Here is a 22228-nt window from a genome sequence, read left to right on the forward strand (position 1 = left end):
GATGCTTTATAAGCCAATAAAAATAAGTATTTCATGAGGTTGTGTTTTGTGGACATCCGAACCATGACATATTTTCCACTCGATTCATATATTTTATCAAGACATTTCTTTTATGAGTTAATTTTTAGAGGCATAATTGGATGATGTAAGTTGTTTTTCTTAAAAAAATAACTGAATTTTAATTTTTTTAAGGTTATGCCATAACTGACAATTGTGATCATTGAGTAACTTTCTGGTTGAATAGCAATATGTGCTTTGGAGAAAATAAAGCAACAATATAATAAATAGACCAAGAAAGGCTTTTCTTGGAAAATGAAGTTTGTGCTGAGATGTAAATGTTAGAAGAATCCATTGTGCAAAGATTTCACAGAAGAACCTTGCTGAAGAGGAAATACCTACTTCAAAGGCTCTAAGCTAAATGGTTTGGCATGCTTGAGTTTCAGAAAGAAGTCTAGTGGGCTAGTGGATGGTGGGTAAGAAGGAGAAGTGGTAGAAGATTAGGCTGGAGACATAATTAGACAGAGGCCAGGTTGAATTCTGGTAGAATTTGGATTTGAAGTACAATTTGGATCTGAAGTACAAGTAGGTGCCATTGGAGATGTTAAGCAGGAAAGAGAGATGATCTGATACAGAGTTTTTTTTTTAATTTCTATGGCAGAATTAATTAATTAATTAATTATTTTTTGAGGGGGAGGGGCAGGGGGAAAGGGAGAATCTTTTTGTTGTTGTTCTCGAAAAATTCACTATGGCCATTGAGAATAACGACTGGTAGGAGAATAATGGTGTAGACTGGTGGAAGAAAGACTAGTACAATCATTTGTGTCAGATGATGTTGAATTGGAATAGGCTCATGGTGGATGATATGGAGAGAGATGATGGCTTTGGGATGTATTTTTAGAGGTGGAAAAATTATGACTTACTAAAGGAAAGGAGAAATTCAAGACTGACTCTTAGGCGTCTGGCTGAATAACTCATTATTATTATTTCTTAAGTTGAGAAAGTGAGGTGGGAGGAAATACATAGGTTTTGGTTCACAAAAAAAGTTATGATTCAGACACATTAGTTTTGAGATCAGCATTCTAGTGAGGTATTTATTAGGCAATTGAGTGTAGAAGTTTGGAGCTCTGGGGAAAGGTCTGGGTGGAGACACAAAGTTGAGTTATCAGTATATTGATGATATTGTAAGCTTGGGACTGGATTGACTCCCCTAAGGAGAGATTGTTTTTAGAAAAAAGAGTAAAGTCTCAGGACTCCTTCAAGATGTAGAGATCTGGAAAACAACAAGAATAAGAATCAGCAAAGGGAACTAAGGAGAAGTAGCTGCTGAACTAGTTGGTAAACTAGGAGAGTGGGAGATCATGGATAGAAGCCAAGAGAAGACAGTGTAATCAAGAAGTTAATTAATTCTTCATCTCTTTATTTTCTTTCTTTTTTCTTAAATTAAAGTATTCTGGACATGCAATATTGTATTAATTTCAGGTATACACCACAGTGTTTTGACAATTCTGTATATTACATGATGCTTACACCTTGGTGAGTATAGTTATCATCACCATATGTTATTACAGTATTATTGACTACATTCCCTATGCTTTACTTTAATTTTACCCATAAAATCATGACCTGAGCTGAAATCACAAGTCAGATGCTTAACTGACTGAGCCATTTAGATGCGCCCTTCCCCTGTCTTACCCCCACTTTTTTTTTTGACAGGTCTTGCTAAAGGTTTGTCAATTTTACCTTTTCAAAGAACCAGCTCTCATTATATATATTTTTTAGCCTATTTCATTTATTTCTGCTCTGCTCTTTATTATTTCTTTCCTTCTACTAACTTTGGGCTTTGTTTCTTGTTCTTTTTTTAGTTCCTTTAAGTTTAAGATTAGATTGTTTATTTGAGACTTTTCTTGTTTCTTGAGGCAGGCCTGTATCTCTGTAAAGTTCCCTTTTATATCTGCTCTTACCTGGTCACAAATATTTTGAACTGCTATGTTTCTATGTTTTTTTGTTCCCAGGTATTTTTCCATTTCCTTTTTGCTTTCTTTGTTGATCTGTTGGTGTGTGTGTGTATGTGTGTGTGTGTGTGTGTGTTTAAGATTTTATTCATTTATTTGACAGACAGAGATCACAAGCAGGCAGAGAGGCAGGCAGAGAGAGAGGAGGAAGCAGGCTCCCTGCCGAGCAGAGAGCCTGATGCGGGGCTGGATCTCAGGACCCTGGGATCGTGACCTGAGTGGAAGGCAGAGGCTTTAACCCACTGAGCCACCCAGGCGCCCTGATCTGTTGGTGTTTTAATAGCATGTTGTTTAGCCTTCATGCGTTTGTGTTTGTTTCTTCATTTCTTTATTATAGCACTTAACACTTTATATTGTAATTTATCTGCTTAAGTTCCTTAGTGCTGGCCAGTAGAACGTATTGGACTGTACAGTGAGAGAGCTGCTAGCCACGTGTGAGTACTTTAAATGTGACTAGTATTACTGAGAAATAAGATTTTAAATTTTACTTATTTTTAATTAGTTTAAATGTAAATAGTTATAGCATAGATAGTGCATTAAATAGATGAACTCTTCCACAGAGACCTCACGTAATCTATCGTTGTGTCTTCAGAGTAAAGATAATGCCCTAGTTATAATAGCGCCTTAGCAAATATGAAGATATTTGTGTTAAAAGATATGTTTTAGGTGGCAATGGCTGTTTTACTCCTAGGTAATCTAAGCTAGGCTAGTCAGATGTATCTCATCTATTGATGTTGTGTTAGTTAGCTCTTGCTGCACTAATGGTGTTTAACAAACAACCCTAATCTCTCAGTGCTGTATTATAACAACAAAACTTATTTCTTGCTTGGTTATGACCTGGCTCTAGGTTGTGAATTGGGTCCAGGCCTGCTATGTGTGTTCAGGCATGATGTCTTAGTGGGGTGCCAAAATTCAAAAGGCCAAGCCAGACCTTGCAAGCACATTTAAAACGTCTGTTTGGGGGTGCCTAGATGGCTTGCTTGGTTGAATGTTCAGCTTTTGATTTCAGCTCAGGTCATGATCTCAGGGATCCTGGGATGAGCCCTGCATCAGGCTATAAGCCTGGTTCAGAGTCTGCTTGTCCCTGTCTTTCCCTCTGCTCCTCCCCCAACTCATGCAGTCCCTCTCCGTCTCTCTCAGGTTCTCTCTCTCTCAAATAAATAAATAAAATCTTTATAAATAAATTAAATTAGACCACTGTTTGTGTCACATCCACTCACATTGTGTTGACCAAAACAAGTCATGATTAAGCTCCAATATGACGAATACAGAATGATTTTCTTCCCATGGAGGATGGCTAGAGAAGAGTGGCTATTTACTAAGCAGCAACAGTAACCATAGGTTAATGCTGGTTTTATTTTCCTTAGAGATGTGGTTCTCATCTGGGGATGATTTTGCCCCATAGAAGACACTTAGTAATGTCTGCAGTTGTTTTTGATTGATACAACTACTGGCATGGGGAGGACTGTGACTGACAGCTAGTGGATAGAGGCCAGAGATGCTGCTAAATATCTTATAATGCTCAGGACACCCTGCCCCTGAAGGAATTATCCAGTGCACAGCATCAATAGTGCCCAGGTTGAGAAGACTTGCCATAAAACAGTAGTTCTAAAATTTTAGCATGTATCAGAATCACCTGTAGGTTTTATTAAAATACAGACTCTCAAGGGAGTTAACTCTGAACGTTTCTGATGTAGGTCTAGAATTCCTAACAAGTTCCCAGATGACAGTGATGCTGCTGATCAAGGGACCATACTGTGAGAACCACGGCTTTAAGAATCAGTACATCGTGTAAAGTTTTTTTCTGGATAATATCATTTGTGTGCATTATCATAGTACCTGTTAAAGCACTTATCACAAATTTGTCTTTTAGTTCTTTTATTTGGACTAAAAGAATAGAGGTATACTCAGTGGGGCAGCTTTGGAAAAGAAGTTTACTCTCTGAGTCATGGCATTGGTACAAACAGATATTTATAAAATGTTCTATTTGTGAGACATATTTTGAACAAGTAGAAGCTGATAATCTTGCTTAGTACTCCAGAGGTGAAGATTTAGGCTGATTGGTTCTTGATGAGATTGCAGAGATTGTACTTAACTTAGTTGTACTGTTGTAGTTTTATAACCAGTATCTTAAAAAACAAATTTAAAATGATTAGTCTTGAGTTACAGGACATCTCTTATTCTGGATATGTTATTTAATTTTTTTGTTTAATGTTTATTTTGCTTGATAAGAACAAATATCATTTTATGAAATTCTTTGAGCTCACAGATAAAATTGTGAAATGAAGAGAACGAAAAACTAGCCAAATAGCTAAAACAAAGTTAGTGACAAAGGTCTTTTTATCATAGAACATTTAATGGTGGAGATCTTAAGGAAGAGTCATATAGGGACGCCTGGGTGGCTCAGTTGGTTGGACGACTGCCTTTGGCTCAGGGCGTGATCCTGGAGTCCCGGGATCGAGTCCCACATCAGGCTCCCAGCTCCATGGGGAGTCTGCTTCGCTCTCTGACCTTCTCCTCGCTCATGCTCTCTCTCACTGTCTCTCTCTCTCTCAAATAAATAAATAAAATCTTTAAAAAAAAAAAAAAAAGAATACTCACTTGCTTTCAGTCATTACTTTTAAAAAAAAAAAAAAAAAAAAAGGAAGAGTCATATAATTGAGTTATCTTCCGTTAGGGAACTCATAAGCTGGAAGAAGAAAAAGGTATTTAAAACTTAAGAACTCTTTAATTGGTAGCAAAACAACTTTTTATCTTATAACTTGAAGAAATAAATGTTCTGGATTAGCCCTAAAAATAATGTATAAAGAAAGAACAGAAGCATGGTCTAACATAGCACTGTCCAATAGAAGTATAATGCAAGTTGCATGTGTAATTTAAATTTTTCTAAGAGCTACATTAAAAGGATAAATTGGTGAAATTAGTTATAACAATATGTTTTTAATCCAATATAAGTAGACTTATTATTAATGAGATATTTTGTATTTCTTACTAGTCTTCAAAAACCAATGTGTATAGCAAATCTAAAGTTGAACTAGCTATATTTCAAGTGTTCAGTAGCCACATGTAGCTAGTGGCTACCATATTGTACAGCACAGATCTAAGAGTTACAGAGTTGAGTAATGGAGAGCTCAGTTTTTAAATTTTAAGATTTTCTTTGGGACAGTAGAAAGCTATTTTTCAAACATTTGCCTGGGTCATTGAAGAATCTATCTAAAGATACTGATCTGATTATTTCCTGATCATGTGACTTACCTACTAAAAATTCTTCAGTAGGTTGGCATATTTTTCAAGATAACTTATACTTCATCTCTTAGTGCATTAAAGTCTGTATGATCTGGTTCCTTTCATATGTCTCTGGCTCATTTCCTGATTCAGTCCAATGTGTGTAGCCTTAGCTCCCAAAAGGACCTACCTTTGTTTCCTGTAGATTTTAACTTTCTTTTCTTGTGCCATTAAGTGTTTTCCTTTTTACTGAATGCTAACCTTGCTCTTTTACCTCTTTACGTAACTAACTTCTATTAGTATTTCAGAATGAGATGCAAAAATTATTTTCTCTGGGAAAAATTTCTCTTATTCACGAGTATATACTGTAAAGGCAGCATGTGCAAATTTAAGATACAAATTATAGACTGGGGAGAGTATATTTGGATCACGTGGAACAGCCATAGGGTTAATATCTGCAATAGCAGAAGAGTTATAAATCAGTTAAAGACCAAAGTACAGTGAAAATGTAGGCAATCTTGAATAGGTATTTTCTATGAGAAGAAATATAAATGATCAGTGAAAGTTTGAAATATAATTTTTAACCTATCAAGTTAGTAAATATGTGAAAGAATGATTACATTTTAGCATAAGTACAGAGCAGAGCTGTCAAACAGAAATTAATAACAAACCATATATGTAATTTAAAATTATCTAGTACCATATTAAAATTTAAAAATTTACAACTAGGGAGGGGTCAAGATGGTGGAGAAACAGCAGGCTGAGACTACTTCAGGTAGCAGGAGATCAGCTAGAGAGCTTATCTAAACATTGCAAACATCTACAAATCCAACGGGGGATCAAAGAGAAGAACAGCAATTCTAGAAACAAAATCAACCATTTTTCTGAAAGGTAGGACTGGCGGAGAAGTGAATCCAAAGCGACGGGAAGATAGAACGCGGAGGGAGGGGCCGGCTCCTGGCAAGCGGCGGAGCAACGGAGCACAAAATTGGGACTTTTAAAAGTCTGTTCCACTGAGGGACATCTCTCCAGAGACTAAACCGGGGTGAAGCCCACGCAGGGTCAGTGTGGCCCCAGGTCCCGGGGTCACGGAAGGATCGGGGGTGTCTGAGTGTTGCAGAGCTTACAGGTATTAAAACAAGGAAGCCACCTACAGAGACAGAGCCGAGGAGTGAGCTCCCAGCTCGGGGTAACCTTGAACCGGTCACAGGCTCCGTGAGCTCAGAGCATGGCTGGAGGCCAGGGAGACGGGAATAATGGGCGCTTTTCTCTGAGGGTGCACTGAGGAGTGGGGCCCCGAGCTCTCGGCACCTCCGGGCTGGAGACTGGGAGGCCACCATTTTCATTCCCGTCCTCCAGAACTCTATGGAAAGCGTTCAGGGAACAAAAGCTCCTGAAAGCAAAGCAGAGCTGATTACTCAGCCCAGACCCTGGTAAGGGCAGTGCAATTCTTCCTGGAGCAAAGACACTTGAGAATCACTACAATAGGCCCCTCCCCCAGAAGATCAACAAGAAATCCAGCCAAGACCAAGTTCACCTACCAAGGAGTTCAGGTTCAATACCGAGAGCAGCGGAATTCAAGAGGAGGAGAAAGCAAAGCACGGAACTCATGGCTTTCTCCCCATGATTCTTTAGTCTTGCAGTTAATTTTTTTTTCAATTTTTTTTTCTTCTTCTGCTAATTTTTTTTAACCTTTGCCCTTTTCTTTTTTAACGTTTTTTAACTAATTTAATATATATATATTTCTTTTTTATATTTTTTCTTTTTTTCTTGTTTTAATTGTTTCTTTTTTTTTTTTTTTTTCCTGAACCTCGTTTTATCCCCTTTCTCCCCAAGTGACCAAATGAGACGTGATTTGGGGTCACTTCTGATTTGGTTAAAGTGTATTTTTCTGGGTTCTTTCCCACCCTTTTGGTATTTTACTTGCTCCATCATATACTCTTATCTGGGACAAAATGACAAGGTGGAAATATTCACCACAAAAAAAAGAACTAGAGGCAGTACCGAAGGCTAGGGACCTAATCAATACAGACATTGGTAATATGTTAGATCTAGAGTTCAGAATGACGATTCTCAAGGCTCTAGCGGGGCTCGAAAAAGGCATGGAAGATATTAGAGAAACCCTCTCCGGAGAGATAAAAGCCCTTTCTGGAGAAATAAAAGAACTAAAATCTAACCAAGTTGAAATAAAAAAAGCTATTAATGAGGTGCAGTCAAAAATGGAGGCTCTCACTGCTAGGATAAATGAGGCAGAAAAAGAATTAGTGATATAGAAGACCAAATGACAGAGAATAAAGAAGCTGAGCAAAAGAGAGACAAACAAATACTGGACCATGAGGGGAGAATTTGAGAGAGAAGTGATACCATAAGACGGAAAAAAATTAGAATAACTGGGATTCCAGAAGAAGAAAGAGAGAGGGGAGCAGAAGGCATATTGGACAGAATTATGGGAGAGAATTTCCCTAATATGGCAACGGAAAAAAGCATCAAAATCCAGGAGGTGCAGAGAACCCCCCTCAAAATCAGTAAGAATAGGTCCACACCCCGACACCTAATAGTAAAATTCACAAGTCTTAGCAACAAAAAGAAAATCCTGAAAGCAGCCCGGGAAAAGAAGTCTGTAACGTACAATGGTAAAAATATTAGATTGGCAGCAGACTAATCCACAGAGTCCTGGCAGGCCAGAAAGACCTGGTGTGATATATTCAGAGCACTAAACAAGAAAAACATGCAGCCAAGAATATCCAGGTAGGCTATCATTGAAAATAGGAGAGATAAAAAGCTTCCAGGACAAACAAAAACTGAAAGAATTTGTAAACCAGCAAACCAGCTCTACAGGAAATCTTGAAAGGGGTCCTCTAAGCAAAGAGAGACTCTAAAAGTAGTAGATCAGAAGGAACAGAGACAATAGACAGTAACAGTCACCTTACAGGCAATAAATACCATGGCACTAAATTAATACCTCTCAATAGTTACCCTGAATGTTAAGGGACTAAATGCCCCAATCAAAAGACAAAGGGTATCAGAATGGATAAAAAAAACAAAACCCATCTATATGTTGCCTACAAGAAACTCATTTTAGACCCGAAGACACCTCCAGATTTAAAGTGAGGGTGTGGAAAACGATTTACCATGCTAATGGACCTCAGAAGAAAGCTGGGGTGGCAATCCTTACATCAGATCCATTAGATTTTAAGCCAGAGACTATATTAAGAGATGAGAGTCTGTCCAACAAGAAAATCTAACAATTTTAAATATCTATGCCCTAACATGGGAGCAGCCAACTATATAAACCAATTAATAACAAAATCAAAGAAACACATCGACAATAGTCCAGTAATAGTAGGGGACTTTAACACTCCCCTCACTGAAATGGACAGATCATCTAAGCAAAAGATCAACAAGGAAATAAAGGCCTTAAATGACACACTGGACCAGATGGACATCACGGATATATTCAGAACATTCCATCCCAAAGCAACAGAATACACATTCTTCTCTAGTGCACATGGAACATTCTCCAGAATAGATCACATCCTGGGTCACAAATCAGGTCTCAACCAGTATCAAAAGATTGAGATCATTCCCTGTATATTTTCAGACCACAGTGCTCTGAAGCTAGAACTCAATCACAAGAGGAAATTTGGAAAGAACCCAAATACATGGAGACTAAACAGCATCCTTCTAAAGAATGAATGGGTCAACCAGGAAATTAAAGAAGAATTGAAAAAATTCATGGAAACAAATGATAATAAAAACACAGTGGTTCAAAATCTGTGGGACACAGCAAAGGCAGTCCTGAGAGGAAAATATATAGCAATACAAGCCTTTCTCGAGAAACAAGAAAGGTCTCAAGTACACAACCTAAGCCTACACCTAAAGGAGCTGGAGAAAGAACAAAGAAAGCCTAAACCCGGCAGGAGAAGAGAAATCATAAAGGTCAGAGCAGAAATCAATGAAATAGAAACCAAAAAAAACAATAGAACAAATCAACGAAACTAGGAGCTGGTTCTTTGAAAGAATTAATAAGATTGATAAACCCCTGGCCAGACTTCTCAAAAAGAAAAGAGAAGGACCCAAATAAATAAAATCATAAATGAAGGAGGATAGATCACAACCGACACCAAAGAAATACAGACCATTATAAGAACATACTATGAGCAACTCTACGCCAACAAATTTGACAATCTGGAAGAAATGGATGCATTCCTAGAGACACATAAACTACCACAACTGAACCAGGAAGAAATAGCAAGCCTGAACAGACCCATAACCAGTAAGGAGATTGAAGCAGTCATCAAAAATCTCCAAACAAACAAAAGCCCAGGGCCAGACGGCTTCCCGGGGGAATTCTACCAAACGTTTAAAGAACTAATTCCTATTCTCCTGAAACTGTTCCAAAAAATAGAAATGGAAGGAATGGAAGGAAAACTTCCAAACTCATTTTATGAAGCCAGCATCACCTTGATCCCAAAACCAGACAAGGATCCCATCAAAAAAGAGAACTACAGACCAATATCCTTGATGAACACAGATGGCGAAAATTCTCATCAAAATACTAGCCAATAGGATTCAGCAGTACATTTAAAGGGACCACGACCAAGTGGGATTTATTCCAGGGCTGCAAGGTTGGTTCAACATCCGCAAATCAATCAGTGTGATACAACACATTAATAAAAGAAAGAACAAGAACCATATGATACTCTCAATAGATGCTGAAAAAGCATTTGACAAAGTACAGCATCCCTTCCTGACCAAAACTCTTCAAAGTGCAGGGATAGAGGGCACATACCTCAATATCATCAAAGCCATCGATGAAAAACACACCGCAAATATCATTCTCAATGGAGAAAAACTGAAAGCTTTTCCGCTAAGGTCAGGAACACGGCAGGGATGTCCATTATCGCCACTGCTATTCAACATAGTACTAGAAGTCCTAGCCTCAGCAATCAGACAACAAAAGGAAATTAAAGGCATCCAAATTGGCAATGAAGAAGTCAAACTATCACTCTCTGCAGATGATATGACACTCTATGTGGAAAGCCCACAAGGCTCCACTCCAAAACTGCTAGAACTTATACAGGAATACAGTAAAGTGTCAGGATATAAAATCAATGCACAGAAATCAGTTGCATTTCTCTACACCAACAACAAGACAGAAGAAAGAGAAATTAAGGAGTCAGTCCCATTTACAATTGTACCCAAAACTGTAAGATACCCAGGAATAAACCTAGCCAAAGAGGCTAAGAATCTATACTCAGAAAACTATAAAGTACTCATGAAAGAAATTGAGGAAGACACAAAGAAACGGAAAAATGTTCCATGCTCCTGGATTAGAAGAATAAATATTGTGAAAATGTCTGTGCTACCTGAAGCAATCTACACATTTAATGCAATTCCTATCAAAATGCCATCCATTCTTTTTCAAAGAAATGGAACAAATAATCCTAAAATCTATATGGAACCAGAAAAGACCTCGAATAGCCAAAGCAATATTGAAAAAGAAAGCCAAAAAGAAAGCCAAAGTTGGTGGCATCACAATTCCAGACTTCAAGCTCTGTTACAAAGCTGTCATCATCAAGACAGCATGGTACTGACACGAAAACAGACACATAGATCAATAAACAGAATAGAGAGCCCAGAAATAGACCCTCAACTCTATGGTCAACTAATCTTCGACAAAGCAGGAAAGAATGTTCAATGGAAAAAGACAGCCTCTTCAATAAATGGTGTTGGGAAAATTGGACAGCCACATGCAGAAAAATGAAACTGGATCATTTCCTTAAACCACACACGAAAATAGACTCAAAATGGATGAAGGACCTCAATGTGAGAAAGGAATCCATCAAAATCCTTGAGGAGAACATAGACAGCAACCTCTTCGACTTCAGTCACAGCAATTTCTTCCTAGGAACATTGCCAAAGGCAAGGGAAACAAGGGCAAAAATGAACTATTGGAATTTCAAGATCAAAAGCTTTCGCACAGCAAAGGAAACAGTTAACAAAACCGAAAGACAACTGACAGAATGGGAGAAGATATTTACAAACGACTTATCAGATAAAGGGCTAGTGTCCAAAATCGATAAAGAACTCAGCAAACTCAACACCCAAAGAACAAATAATCCAATCAAGAAATGGGTAGAGGACATGAACAGACATTTCGGCAAAGACGACATCCAGATGGTCAACAGACACATGAAAAAGTGCTCCATATCACTCAGCATCAGAGAAATACAAATCAAAACCACAATGAGATATCACCTCACACATTCAGTCAGAATGGCTAAAATTAACAAGTCAGGAAATGACAGATGCTGGCGAGGATGTGGAGAAAGGGGAACCCTCCTACACTGTTGGTGGGAATGCAAGCTGGTGCAACCACTCTGGAAAACAGCATGGAGGTTCCTCAAATAGTTGGAAATAGAACTACCCTATGACCCAGCAATTGCACTACTGGGTATTTACCCTAAAGATACAAAGTAGTGATCTGAAGGGGCACGTGCACCCGAATGTTTATAGCAGCAATGTCCACAAAAGTCAGACTATGAAAAGAACCTCGATGTCCGTCAACAGATGAATGGATAAAGAAGATGTGGTATATATACACAATGGAATACTATGTACCCATCAAAAGAAATGAAATCTTGCCATTTGCGATGACGTGGATGGAACTAGAGGGTATCATGCTTAGCGAACTAAGTCAATCAGAGAAAGACAACTATCATATGATCTCCCTGATATGAGGAAGTGGGGATGCAACATGGAGGTTAAAAGGGGTAGGAGAAGAATAAATGAAACGAGATTGGAGAGAGACAAACCATAAGTGAATCTTAATCTCACAAAACAAACTGAGAGTTGCTGGGGGGAAGAGGGTTGGGGGGGGTGGGGATATGGACATTGGGGAGGGTATGTGCTGGGGTGAGTGCTGTGAAGTGTGTAAACCTGGCGATTCACAGACCTGTACCCCCTGGGGATAAAAATACATTATATTTTTATAAAAAAAAATTAGAGTTAACTTCCATTATTCATTTTGTCTGAACATGTCCAAAATGATTTTACTATCTGATCAATATAAAAACTTAGTAAAGAAACTTTTAATGTCTTTATATTAAGTCTTCAAAATCTAGTGTAAAGGTTTTAGAATACCCTAATTTTTACTTGTTATGTAGAGGAATAGGTTTTTGTTTTTTTTTTCAAATATTTTATTTATTTATTTGACAGGCAGAGATCACAAGTAGGCAGAGAGGCAGGCAGAGAGAGAGATAGAGAGAGAGAGAGAGAGGAGGAAGCAGGCTCCCCTCCAAACAGAGAGCCTGATGCGGGGCTCGATCCCAGAACCGTGGGACCATGACCCGAGCCAAAGCAGAGGCCTTAACCCACTGAGCCACCCAGGTGCCCCGGTGTTTTTGAACATTATTAATGAAGATGCATTTTGGAGGAGAATTTGTCAATATTTATCAAATTAAAAATATAAATGATTCAGGGTTCTCTTCCTAGAAATCCATCCTTCAAAAATACTAATATCCTTTTAAATATTACGGATACGTAGACGTAGATGTTTACTGCAGTGTTGTTTGTAACAGGAAAACATTGGAAACAGCCTAAATGTCCTTATCTTATAGAGGTTTCATTAAATAATTATGGTATTTCCAGACAGCGAGGTACTCTATAACCTCTAAAAAATGTGGGGACTTTTTAGGTTAACTGAGTTTTTATAATGAGTTAAATAAATTTTTTTTTTTTTTTTAGTTTTTACTCAATTTTTTATTTTTTTTTTAATTTTTAAAATTTTTTTTTTTAAAAGATTTTATTTATTTATTTGAGAGAGAGAGTGTGAGAGAGAGCATGAGCGAGGAGAAGGTCAGAGAGCGAAGCAGACTCCCCATGGAGCTGGGAGCCTGATGTGGGACTCGATCCCGGGACTCCAGGATCACGCCCTGAGCCGAAGGCAGTCGTCCAACCAACTGCGCCACCCAGGCGTCCCTGAGTTAAATAAATATTAACATGATATAATCATGTAAAATACTTAGACTGTGTCTGGCACATAGTTAATGTTATATATTATTCGCAGTTATTATGATTAATTATTATTATTACTGATATGGAAGAATCTCCAGATATGTTAATTGAAAAAGAAATGCAAAGTGTAGAACTATGTGTTACCATTATTTTTGTAGAGGGGAAAAAAGAATATATATGTATTTGCTTGTATAGTTGTACAGTATCTGTGAAAGAATATGTAAAAAACTGATAACATTGCTCATATTCGATGAGGTAAACTAGACAGTGGGGGTGGGTATAGAGACTTTCCACAATGTTCTTTTTTCTACCTTTTGAATTTGATCCATGATGAATATCTTTGTGAAAAAATTAAAATGTGAATCAAATTTATTTCTCTTAAATATTTTTGAGAAATCCACACCTTACCATTAAATTATTTCTATAATTAATATGTATTATTATGATTTTAATCAAGAAAAATAATACAGGATATTTTTATTTCAGTTCTGTAGATTGGCTAGATGATATGAGATTCTGGGCAGATTTAATTTTTAATTTTTGATTAATCAGAAACACTTGGTTTCAAAATGTATATGATTTTTGGAAATATTTCTAAGTTGCCTTTATGTTGTCACAAGTAAGTTATACTTAGTAAAATTTGGTTTTGCAGGACATTATGTTAGTGCCCTAATATAAACTTCTTTGTGTGCAAGTGATACTCTAAGAGTTGAGGTCTTGTGAAGAGGATGGAAGAATTCTAGTTCATTCAGATTTTACAGTATTGACCATCTTGTTTATCATATTTTCTGGACAATATGAATGATAATTTTATATTTGAAATATATTGCTCTTTTTTGTTCATGAGAACTTACTGTCACTTGTGTTTTAGGATTTGGAGTGGATCAGTTACGAGATGACAATCTTGAGACTTATTGGCAATCAGATGGCTCCCAGCCTCATTTGGTAAACATCCAATTCAGGTAAAACATTTTTGGATTTTTCAATTTGTGTAGGTTAAATGGACAAAGCGATCTATTTTATTTACATAAAATTGAAAGGCATAGAAATTGTAGTGAAATGCACTTAGCTCTGATTTATTTATAAGCGTTGAGATTATTTTTCTATGCCTCTAAATTGTGTTTTAAGTTTACTCAGTCTTGTCTTTTGTGATTTTTTTATAGTACTTTACACAGTCCTTTTACATAGAGATTTCTTAAATATACTTTTCAATATGATTTATTTTGGAAAAATATGCTTTGCTTATGACCCAAAGCAATGAATGCCTTAATGCATCTCATTAACTACATCTGAAGTGATAATAGTAAGTTCATTAGGTATAGTCTATTCACATAATTCTCAAATTTGTATTTCCATTTGGGAAAAAAAAATGTTTTAACCTAGGACCTCTAAGGATATTTTGAGTTTTGAAATGCTTACTTTCTCAGGGAAAGGAAAATGACTGTGTTTTTCAATTGCTTTGAATTTATTGATATAAATGGAAACCAGCTAACTTGATTATTTTGCCCATTTATATAATCTATTTTGACATTTTATAGCATTGTATTTTTAATTTTTCTATTCTTTTTAAAAGTTTATTCTTTTTTTTCCTTTTTATATTCTTTTAAAAAAGATTTTAAAGTAATCTCTACACCCAATGTAGGGCTTGAACCACAACCCCGAGATCAAGAGTCACGTGCTAAGTTGCATAATTAAGCCAACCAGGTGCCCCTTTAGTTTGTTTTTCTCACTGAGGGTACAGATCAGCAAATTTCTTTTTCTTTCTTTCTTTTTAAGATTGAGTTATTTATTAGAGAGAGAGAGAGGGTATGAGCGAGCACACAGCGGGAGAGGGAGAGACAGACTCCCAGCTGATCAGGGAGTCAGTTGTGGTGCTTGATTCAGGGACCCTGGGATCATGATCTGAGCTGAAGGCAGATGTTTAACTGACTGAGCCATCCAGGTGCCCCGGATCAGCAAAGTTCTTATGCAAAAGCCAGATAATAAGCATTTTACGCCTTCTGGGTTATCGGGTCTCTGTTTCAACTACTCAGGCCATTATTGTATGAAAGCAGCATAGGCAATGCATACTGGCTGAATTTAGCTATTCTCATTAAACTTCATCTTAAAAAAGTAGGTGGTGGGCAGAGTTCACCCAATGGGTTGTAGTAAGCCAACTCCTGTCCTTATGTATTAAATATGTATACACCAGAAATAAAAACAGCACCTAATATTTTTTAGAGACCTGAAATACCAAATGCTTTACTAAAATGTGTTACCCATTCATTTCATTTAACCTTTACAGCTATTTTTTTTTTTTTAAGAATTTACTAATTTATTTGACAGATCACACGAAGGCAGAGAGGCAGGCGGGGGTTGGGGGGAGGCAGGTTCCCTGCTGAGCAGAGAACCTGATGTGGGGCTTGATCCCAGGACCCTGAGATCATGACCTGAAGTGGAAGGCAGATGCTTAACCCACTGAGTTAACCAGGTGCCCCCCACCCTTTACAGCTATTTTTATTCTTATTTTATAGTCTCAGAGCAGGCTTAGATAAATTAAGTTACTTGCCCAAGGGGTGCCCAAGGGGTGGCTCAGTGGGTTAAAGCCTCTGTGTTCGGCTTGGGCAGGCAGGCAGAGAGAGAGAGGGGGAAGCAGGCTCCCCACTGAGCAGAGAGCCCAATGAGGGGCTCGATCCCAGGACCCTGAGATCATGACCTGAGCCGAAGGCAGAGGCTTTAACCCACTGAGCCACCCAGGCGCCCGAGGAACACTATTTTAAAGAAGTGTTTTAGGAAAAGGGAAATTGATTAAGAATTTTGGAACAATCTCATTTTTAAAGAAAAGTTGCAAGTACAGCACAATTTTTTTCCCCTCAATTATTTCAGAGTAAGTTCCAATATTTTTCTCAGTTCTCCAGAATGCTTTTTATATGTCATTCCAAAGAAAGACATTATCCTCCATAACCACAATACATCCTTAGGAAATTAACATTGACACATTTAATTCTACAACCCTATTCTTGTTCTACCAATTGTGCCAGTAAAGTTGAATTACAGGTTGGATTTAGTTGTCCCTTCTCTTTACTGTCCTTTAATCTGGAATATTTCTTCACTCTTTATTTGACTCAGCACTTTCGAAGATTACAGGCCAGTTATTTTAAAGAATGTCCCTTAATTTCGGTTTCTTTGATCTTTACAAGTAACTTCAGGTTATGCGTCTTTAGGAAAATAGCACAGAAGTGATGTTCTGTGCTCGTTATTGCATCTTACTACTTGGGGTACATGATTTGCATTTTGTCCCATTATCGATGATGTTTACTTCCATTATATGATTAAGATAGTATCTACCAAACTTCTCCACTGAAAAGTTTTTTTCGTGTTAATCAAAATTATTAATATCAGCATGGACACAGAGTTTACTGTTTTATTCACCTGCTCTAAATCTATTTTTTTTGAAAATTTTATTTTTTTATTTGAGGGAACACAAGCAGGAGGGGTAGGAGAGGGAGATGCAGGCTTCCTGCTGAGCAGGGAGCTCAATGTGGGGCGCAGTCCCAGGACCTTGGGATCATGACCTGAGCCAAAGGCAGATGCTTAACAACTGAGCCACCCAGGTGCCCCATAAATCTATTACTGCCATCATTTGTGTCAGCACTCAAATTTCCTCAGATTTAGATAGTGGGAGTCCCCTACAGTTGACTATTACCTTTTGACAGTGTCTGATTATTTGAGCACTTTCTTTTGTTCTGTCAGAAGATTCTGTGCCCCATTTCCCCAAGATCAGGTGTATTGTAGTAGACAATAGTAGTTAGAAACCAGATCTTGTGGGGTGTCTGGGTGGCTTGGTCGGTGAAGCTTCTGACTCTTGATTTTGGCTGAGGTTGTGGTCTTAGGGTTGTGAGATCAAGCCCCACATTGTGCTCTCTGCTCAGCAGGGAGTCTGCTTGATTTTCTCTCCCTCTCATTCTGCACCTCCTCCCCAGATGCCCCCCCGACCCACTCAAAACCAGGTCTGGTATATTAAGCATACCCAGTGCACCAGATCTTGTATTGGGTGTGCCCATTGCTCTGGGATGTTGCTATTTCTAAGCTTTCTCAGTGAGGGGGTATATGTACATAACACATACATACATACATAAACATATTTACATTTGTATTTATTTCTCTGTCTTCACACATACGGAAATCATAGATTCATATCGACACTTCCAGTTCTAATCTAGAGTGAACAGGGTTTATTCTAGTTTTTTCTCTTTCTATTCTTAAGCCCTTTCTTCATGAATGAGAACCTGGTTCTTTCTCTCTTATCTTTCCTTACTTATCTCATTAATCCACCTGTATGCAGTCTTCCATTTCTCTCATTGCCTCCTCCCCAACAAAGATGCCCCCTAACCCCACCTAGGCTCTCAACCTGTCCTGTGCTGTTGTCTTTTCACTCTGTCTGTACTTCCCTATTTGCAGATAACCTTTTTTCCTGGTCTGGGCCCTGGCATCTTACATCAGTCACTCCCTTTGGGATGGTGGGGGTGTTCTCTTCAGCTCATTTGGGGTTTGGTGTTGCATGTCAGGCCACTTTTCTAACCCTTCTTGGCTCCAGAACCTCACTGCATGGCATGAATGCCCTCTTTTATCTCCCTTTGGGCTTGACACTGCATTATAGGCTACCTTACAATGTAGATGTCTTCTCACTCCACAAAGGCTCTTATATCTACATTGGGCCACCTTGTGGTATGGATGTCTTCATCACCCCACTCATGCTCTGACACCCCAAACCTGGTTGCTCTCCTCTTCAGAAGTTCTGCTCACTTCCATATGGGCTCCGACATTGTCCTACACTTGCTTCCCTCCCCTGTGTGAATGCACTCCTTACTTTGAACAGGCTCCAGTAACCCATTTTTGTGTATGTGCCTGTCTTTCTAGATCCTTTGTAATAGCTTTAGGACTAAATCATTCAGAAAGGGGAAATTCTTTTATTAGTTTTATATTCTTAAATTGTTTTTTAAAATCAAAATGACATTGGACACTTGTCCCTGTATTAGTGGATAATAAACTATTATATTTCAAATAGATGAAATAATAGTAAACTATAATTCTATACTTAATCTGCCTCTCTGCCCCCCTTTTCAAAAAAAAAATTAAAAATCCTTAAAAAATTAATCAAAAATCCTCAAAGGAGAGCAAAACAAGAAGTGCAAAAGATCTTTAGTAATTTTGGTTGACAGTAAGTTTAATCTTAGTTAACAGTGTGACGTGGCTGCTGGAAGAACTAATATGATCTTAGGATGCAGTAATGGAAGCATAAAGCCTTGGAAGACCTCCTGTGTATCATGTTCCATTTTGGCTTTCTCTCTGTGACTGATAAAGCTAGAGTGTGCTCAGAACAAAGTGGACAGAGTAATTAGGGAATTGAAACCAAACCATGTAATAAAAAAATTATAGAACATATAGTCTGCTGAAGACTTTGGGGGACATGGTAGTTTTCTTTACATAATTGGAGGCCTTTATACTTTGTGGAGGATTAGATTTCTTTTGTGTGACCTCATAAGGGAAGACTGTCCAAAAGATGGGAGTCACACAGAGACCAATCATGGCTTTATAAGAAAAACTTTAAAAAATCAGAACTGATCAAAGATAATGTAGTGAGTTACCTATTAGAAAAATTTTGAAACTGGGTATTTACCTGATGCAGATGATTATATCATTTGACCCTCTGAGCTCATTTTTAGCCCTATGGACTTATGATTCTGATTATATCTAATTAAATATTAAAAATATAATAATTATATTTAATATAATTAAAAGTATAATTAAAATATTCTGATTATATCTAAATTATATCTAATTAAAATACATAATTTTTTACTTTGTTATTTGTTTACTGTGCTACCTTGTGTAATAGCTTTGAATGTTAGAATACCTCTAAATTTAGCAATAGACACACTAGCAACTGAAGTGTCATGTAGGGCTCATGCATTCAACATCTACTATTTTTTTTTAAAGATTTTATTTATTAGAGAGAGATCAAGAGAGAGTGAGAGCATGAGCAGGGAGTGGGGAGGAGCAGAGGGAGAGGGAGAAGTAGACAACCCACTGAGCAGGGAGCCTGATGTAGAACTCGATCCCGGGACTCTGGGTTCATGATCTGAGCTAAAGTCAGATGCTTAACCCACTGAGCCACCCAGGGGCCTCTCAACACCCACTTTTATTTGGAAAACTATCATATTTCTCTGCTTTTCTTTAGAGGAATGTACTATTCTACAGCCATGCAGAAATTTACAAAGAAATAATCTTCATGAAATTTTGAATAAGATTTAAAACTGTTACCTGTTAAATAAATCAAGAGGAAAGACTCATCCCCCAAAAGAAAGTCTCAGCAGTTAGGGAGAAAAATGCTAAGGCAAGGAGGGGGAAAGGTCATATATTCTAAGAAAATGAAATATTGTTTAAGTGGATAATGCTGTAATTAAATGGAAAATATGGAAGTGTTTTGCCTTTTCTGTTTGTAAAGGCAATACTCTTGGGAAGAATTTCCAAATTTGTTAAAAATTGTCAAAGAAAAATTAGAGTGTAGTTTAATATGGAACATTTAAAGTACATACCAGTTTTAAAGGGTAACTACTAAAATACTAAGCCGAGCAGGAACAAAATAAAATTTTTGCTTGTGTTTGGTCTGCCTTCACAAAGTTTCTCCAAATTTTATTAATGTGACCTTGTCATTTTTATTATGATGATAAAAAATATATGCCACTCGTAATTATACACCATTTATAATAATTTTCATCATGAAGAAATTTTTTGAAATCGTGAAGAACAGAAGAATGCTAAGTAAAATACTGTAAGTTATACTAACTTGTTTTGTTTTGAAGAGAACGGTTGATAGTTTAACAGTGAGATAAATGATAAGTTCTAAAAAAAAAGATCAGGATTTCTTAGAGAGGGAGAAGTAGACAACCCACTTAGAATCTAGTTGAAGATGAACATTGATAGTCATAAATTTCATTATTATTTAAAATACTGAACAAAAATAACTTTATAAATTTAATAATACCATTCACACACATATATATCAACACATGTATGGCTATAAATTGGTTAAGTCAAATCATGCAAATTAGTTTCCTCATTCCCCAAATTGCTGACTGTTCATAACTTTTATGTTTTAGAAAGTTTTATAAAGTCTGTACTTTTTGCTCCATCATCTCTGTTGATTAGTTTAGGTTTGTAAACCATACCCCTTAACAGGTGAACACAGAACCTAGCTCATGGCAGCGCCCTAGTTTCAGGGCTTAGACATCTTTGTTAAAAAGCATTTGTACATAGGTCCTGAGATCAAGCCCCACAACGGGCTCTCTGCTCAGCAGGGAACCAGTTTCCTCCTCTCTCTGCCTGCCTCTCTGCCTACTTGTGATCTTTGTCTGTCAAATAAATAAATAAGATCTTAAAAAAAAAAAAAAGAAAAAAAGCATTTGTACAGGGGCTGGGGTGCCTGGGTGGCTCAGTAGATTGGGCCTCTGCCTTCGGCTTGGGTTGTGGTCTTGGGGTCCTGGGATCGAGCCCTGTGTTGGGCTCTCTGCTCGGTGGGGAACCACCTTCCCACTCTCTCTCTTTCTGTCAGATGGATAAATAAAATATTAAAAAAAAAAAAAGGCATTTGTATGGGGGCACGTTGGTGGCTCGGTGGGTTAAACCTCTGCCTTTGGCTCAGGTCATGATCTTAGGGCCCTTGGGATTGAGCCCTGCATCCTGCTCTCTACTCGGCAGAGAGCCTGCTTCCCCCTCTCTCTCTGCATGCTGCTCTGCCTACTTGTGGTCTCTCTCTCTCTCTGTCAAATAAAGAAAATTTAAAAAAAATTTGTACAGTTATTGAATACAATAGTATTTCTTCCTTATTTTCCAAAAGTAGAGTAAATGGAAAAATCAAAGTGCTGATGCCATTAAAACAATAATCGATCTTTTATCCATTTCAAGTTTATCTTTGTGTACGGTGTAAGAGAATGGTCGAGTTTCATTCTTCTACATATAGCTGTCTAGTTTTCCCAGCACCATTTATTGAAGAGACTGTTTTTTTTTCCACTGTATATTTTTACCTGTTTTGTCGAAGATTATTTGACCATAGAGTTGAGGGTCCATATCTGGGCTCTCTACTCTGTTCCACTGATCTATGTGTCTGTTTTTATGCCAGTACCATGCTGTCCTGGTGATCACGGTTTTGTAGTAAAGCTTGAAATCAGGTAACGTGATGTCCCCAGTTTTGTTTTTCTTTTTCAACATTTCCTTGGCAATTCTGGGTCTCTTCTGATTCCATACAAATTTTAGGATTATTTGTTCCAGCTCTTTGAAAAATGCCAGTGGAATTTTGATCAGAATGGCATTAAAGGTATAGATTGCTCTAGGCAGTATAGACATTTTAACAATGTTTATTCTTCCGATCCAAGAGCCTGGAATGGTCTTCCATCTTTTTGTGTCTTCTTCAATTTCTTTCATGAGTGTTCTCATGTTCTTTCATGAGTACAGAACTTTACCTCTTTGGTTAGGTTTATACCCAGGTATCAAACTTGAAATGGATAAAAGACCTCAACATGAGACAGGAATCCATCAGAATTCTAGAGGAGAACATAGGCAGTAACCTCTTCGGTATCAGCCACAGCAAATTCTTTCAAGATATGCCTCCAAAGCCTAAGGAAACAAAAGCAAAAATAAACTTTTGGGACTTCATCAAGGTCAAAAGCTTCTGCACAGCAAAGGAAACAGTCAACAAAACAATGGGACAACCCACAGAATGGGAGAAGAAACTTGCAAATGACAGCAGAGACAAAAGGTTGATATCCAGGATCTATAAAGAACTCCTCAAACTCAACACACACAAAACAGACAATCATATCAAAAAATGGGCAGAAGATATGAACAGACACTTCTCCAATGAAGACATACAAATGGCTATCAGACACATGAAAAAATGTTCATCATCACTAGCCCTCAGGGAGATTCAAATT

At 37.6% G+C, this 22228-nt stretch overlaps 1 protein-coding gene across 6 annotated transcripts in view; it reads left to right on the forward strand.

The window, feature by feature from the left end:
* The window catches only part of ANAPC10 (anaphase promoting complex subunit 10), a 298667-nt gene that overhangs the window by 16979 nt on the left and 259460 nt on the right, over positions 1-22228 (forward strand). For all 6 annotated transcript variants that reach the window (XR_006380950.1, XM_044224943.1, XM_044224944.1 and 3 more), the window contains exon 3: positions 14128-14218. Coding sequence is in view for 5 of the 6 variants with exons in the window: in XM_044224943.1 (XP_044080878.1) it covers positions 14128-14218 (91 nt within the window). In the remaining variant the exon portion in view is untranslated. The remainder of the gene's footprint in view (positions 1-14127; positions 14219-22228) is intronic.

Source organism: Neovison vison, chromosome 11 (assembly GCF_020171115.1).
Source record: "Neovison vison isolate M4711 chromosome 11, ASM_NN_V1, whole genome shotgun sequence".
NCBI classification, from domain to species: Eukaryota; Metazoa; Chordata; class Mammalia; order Carnivora; family Mustelidae; genus Neogale; species Neogale vison.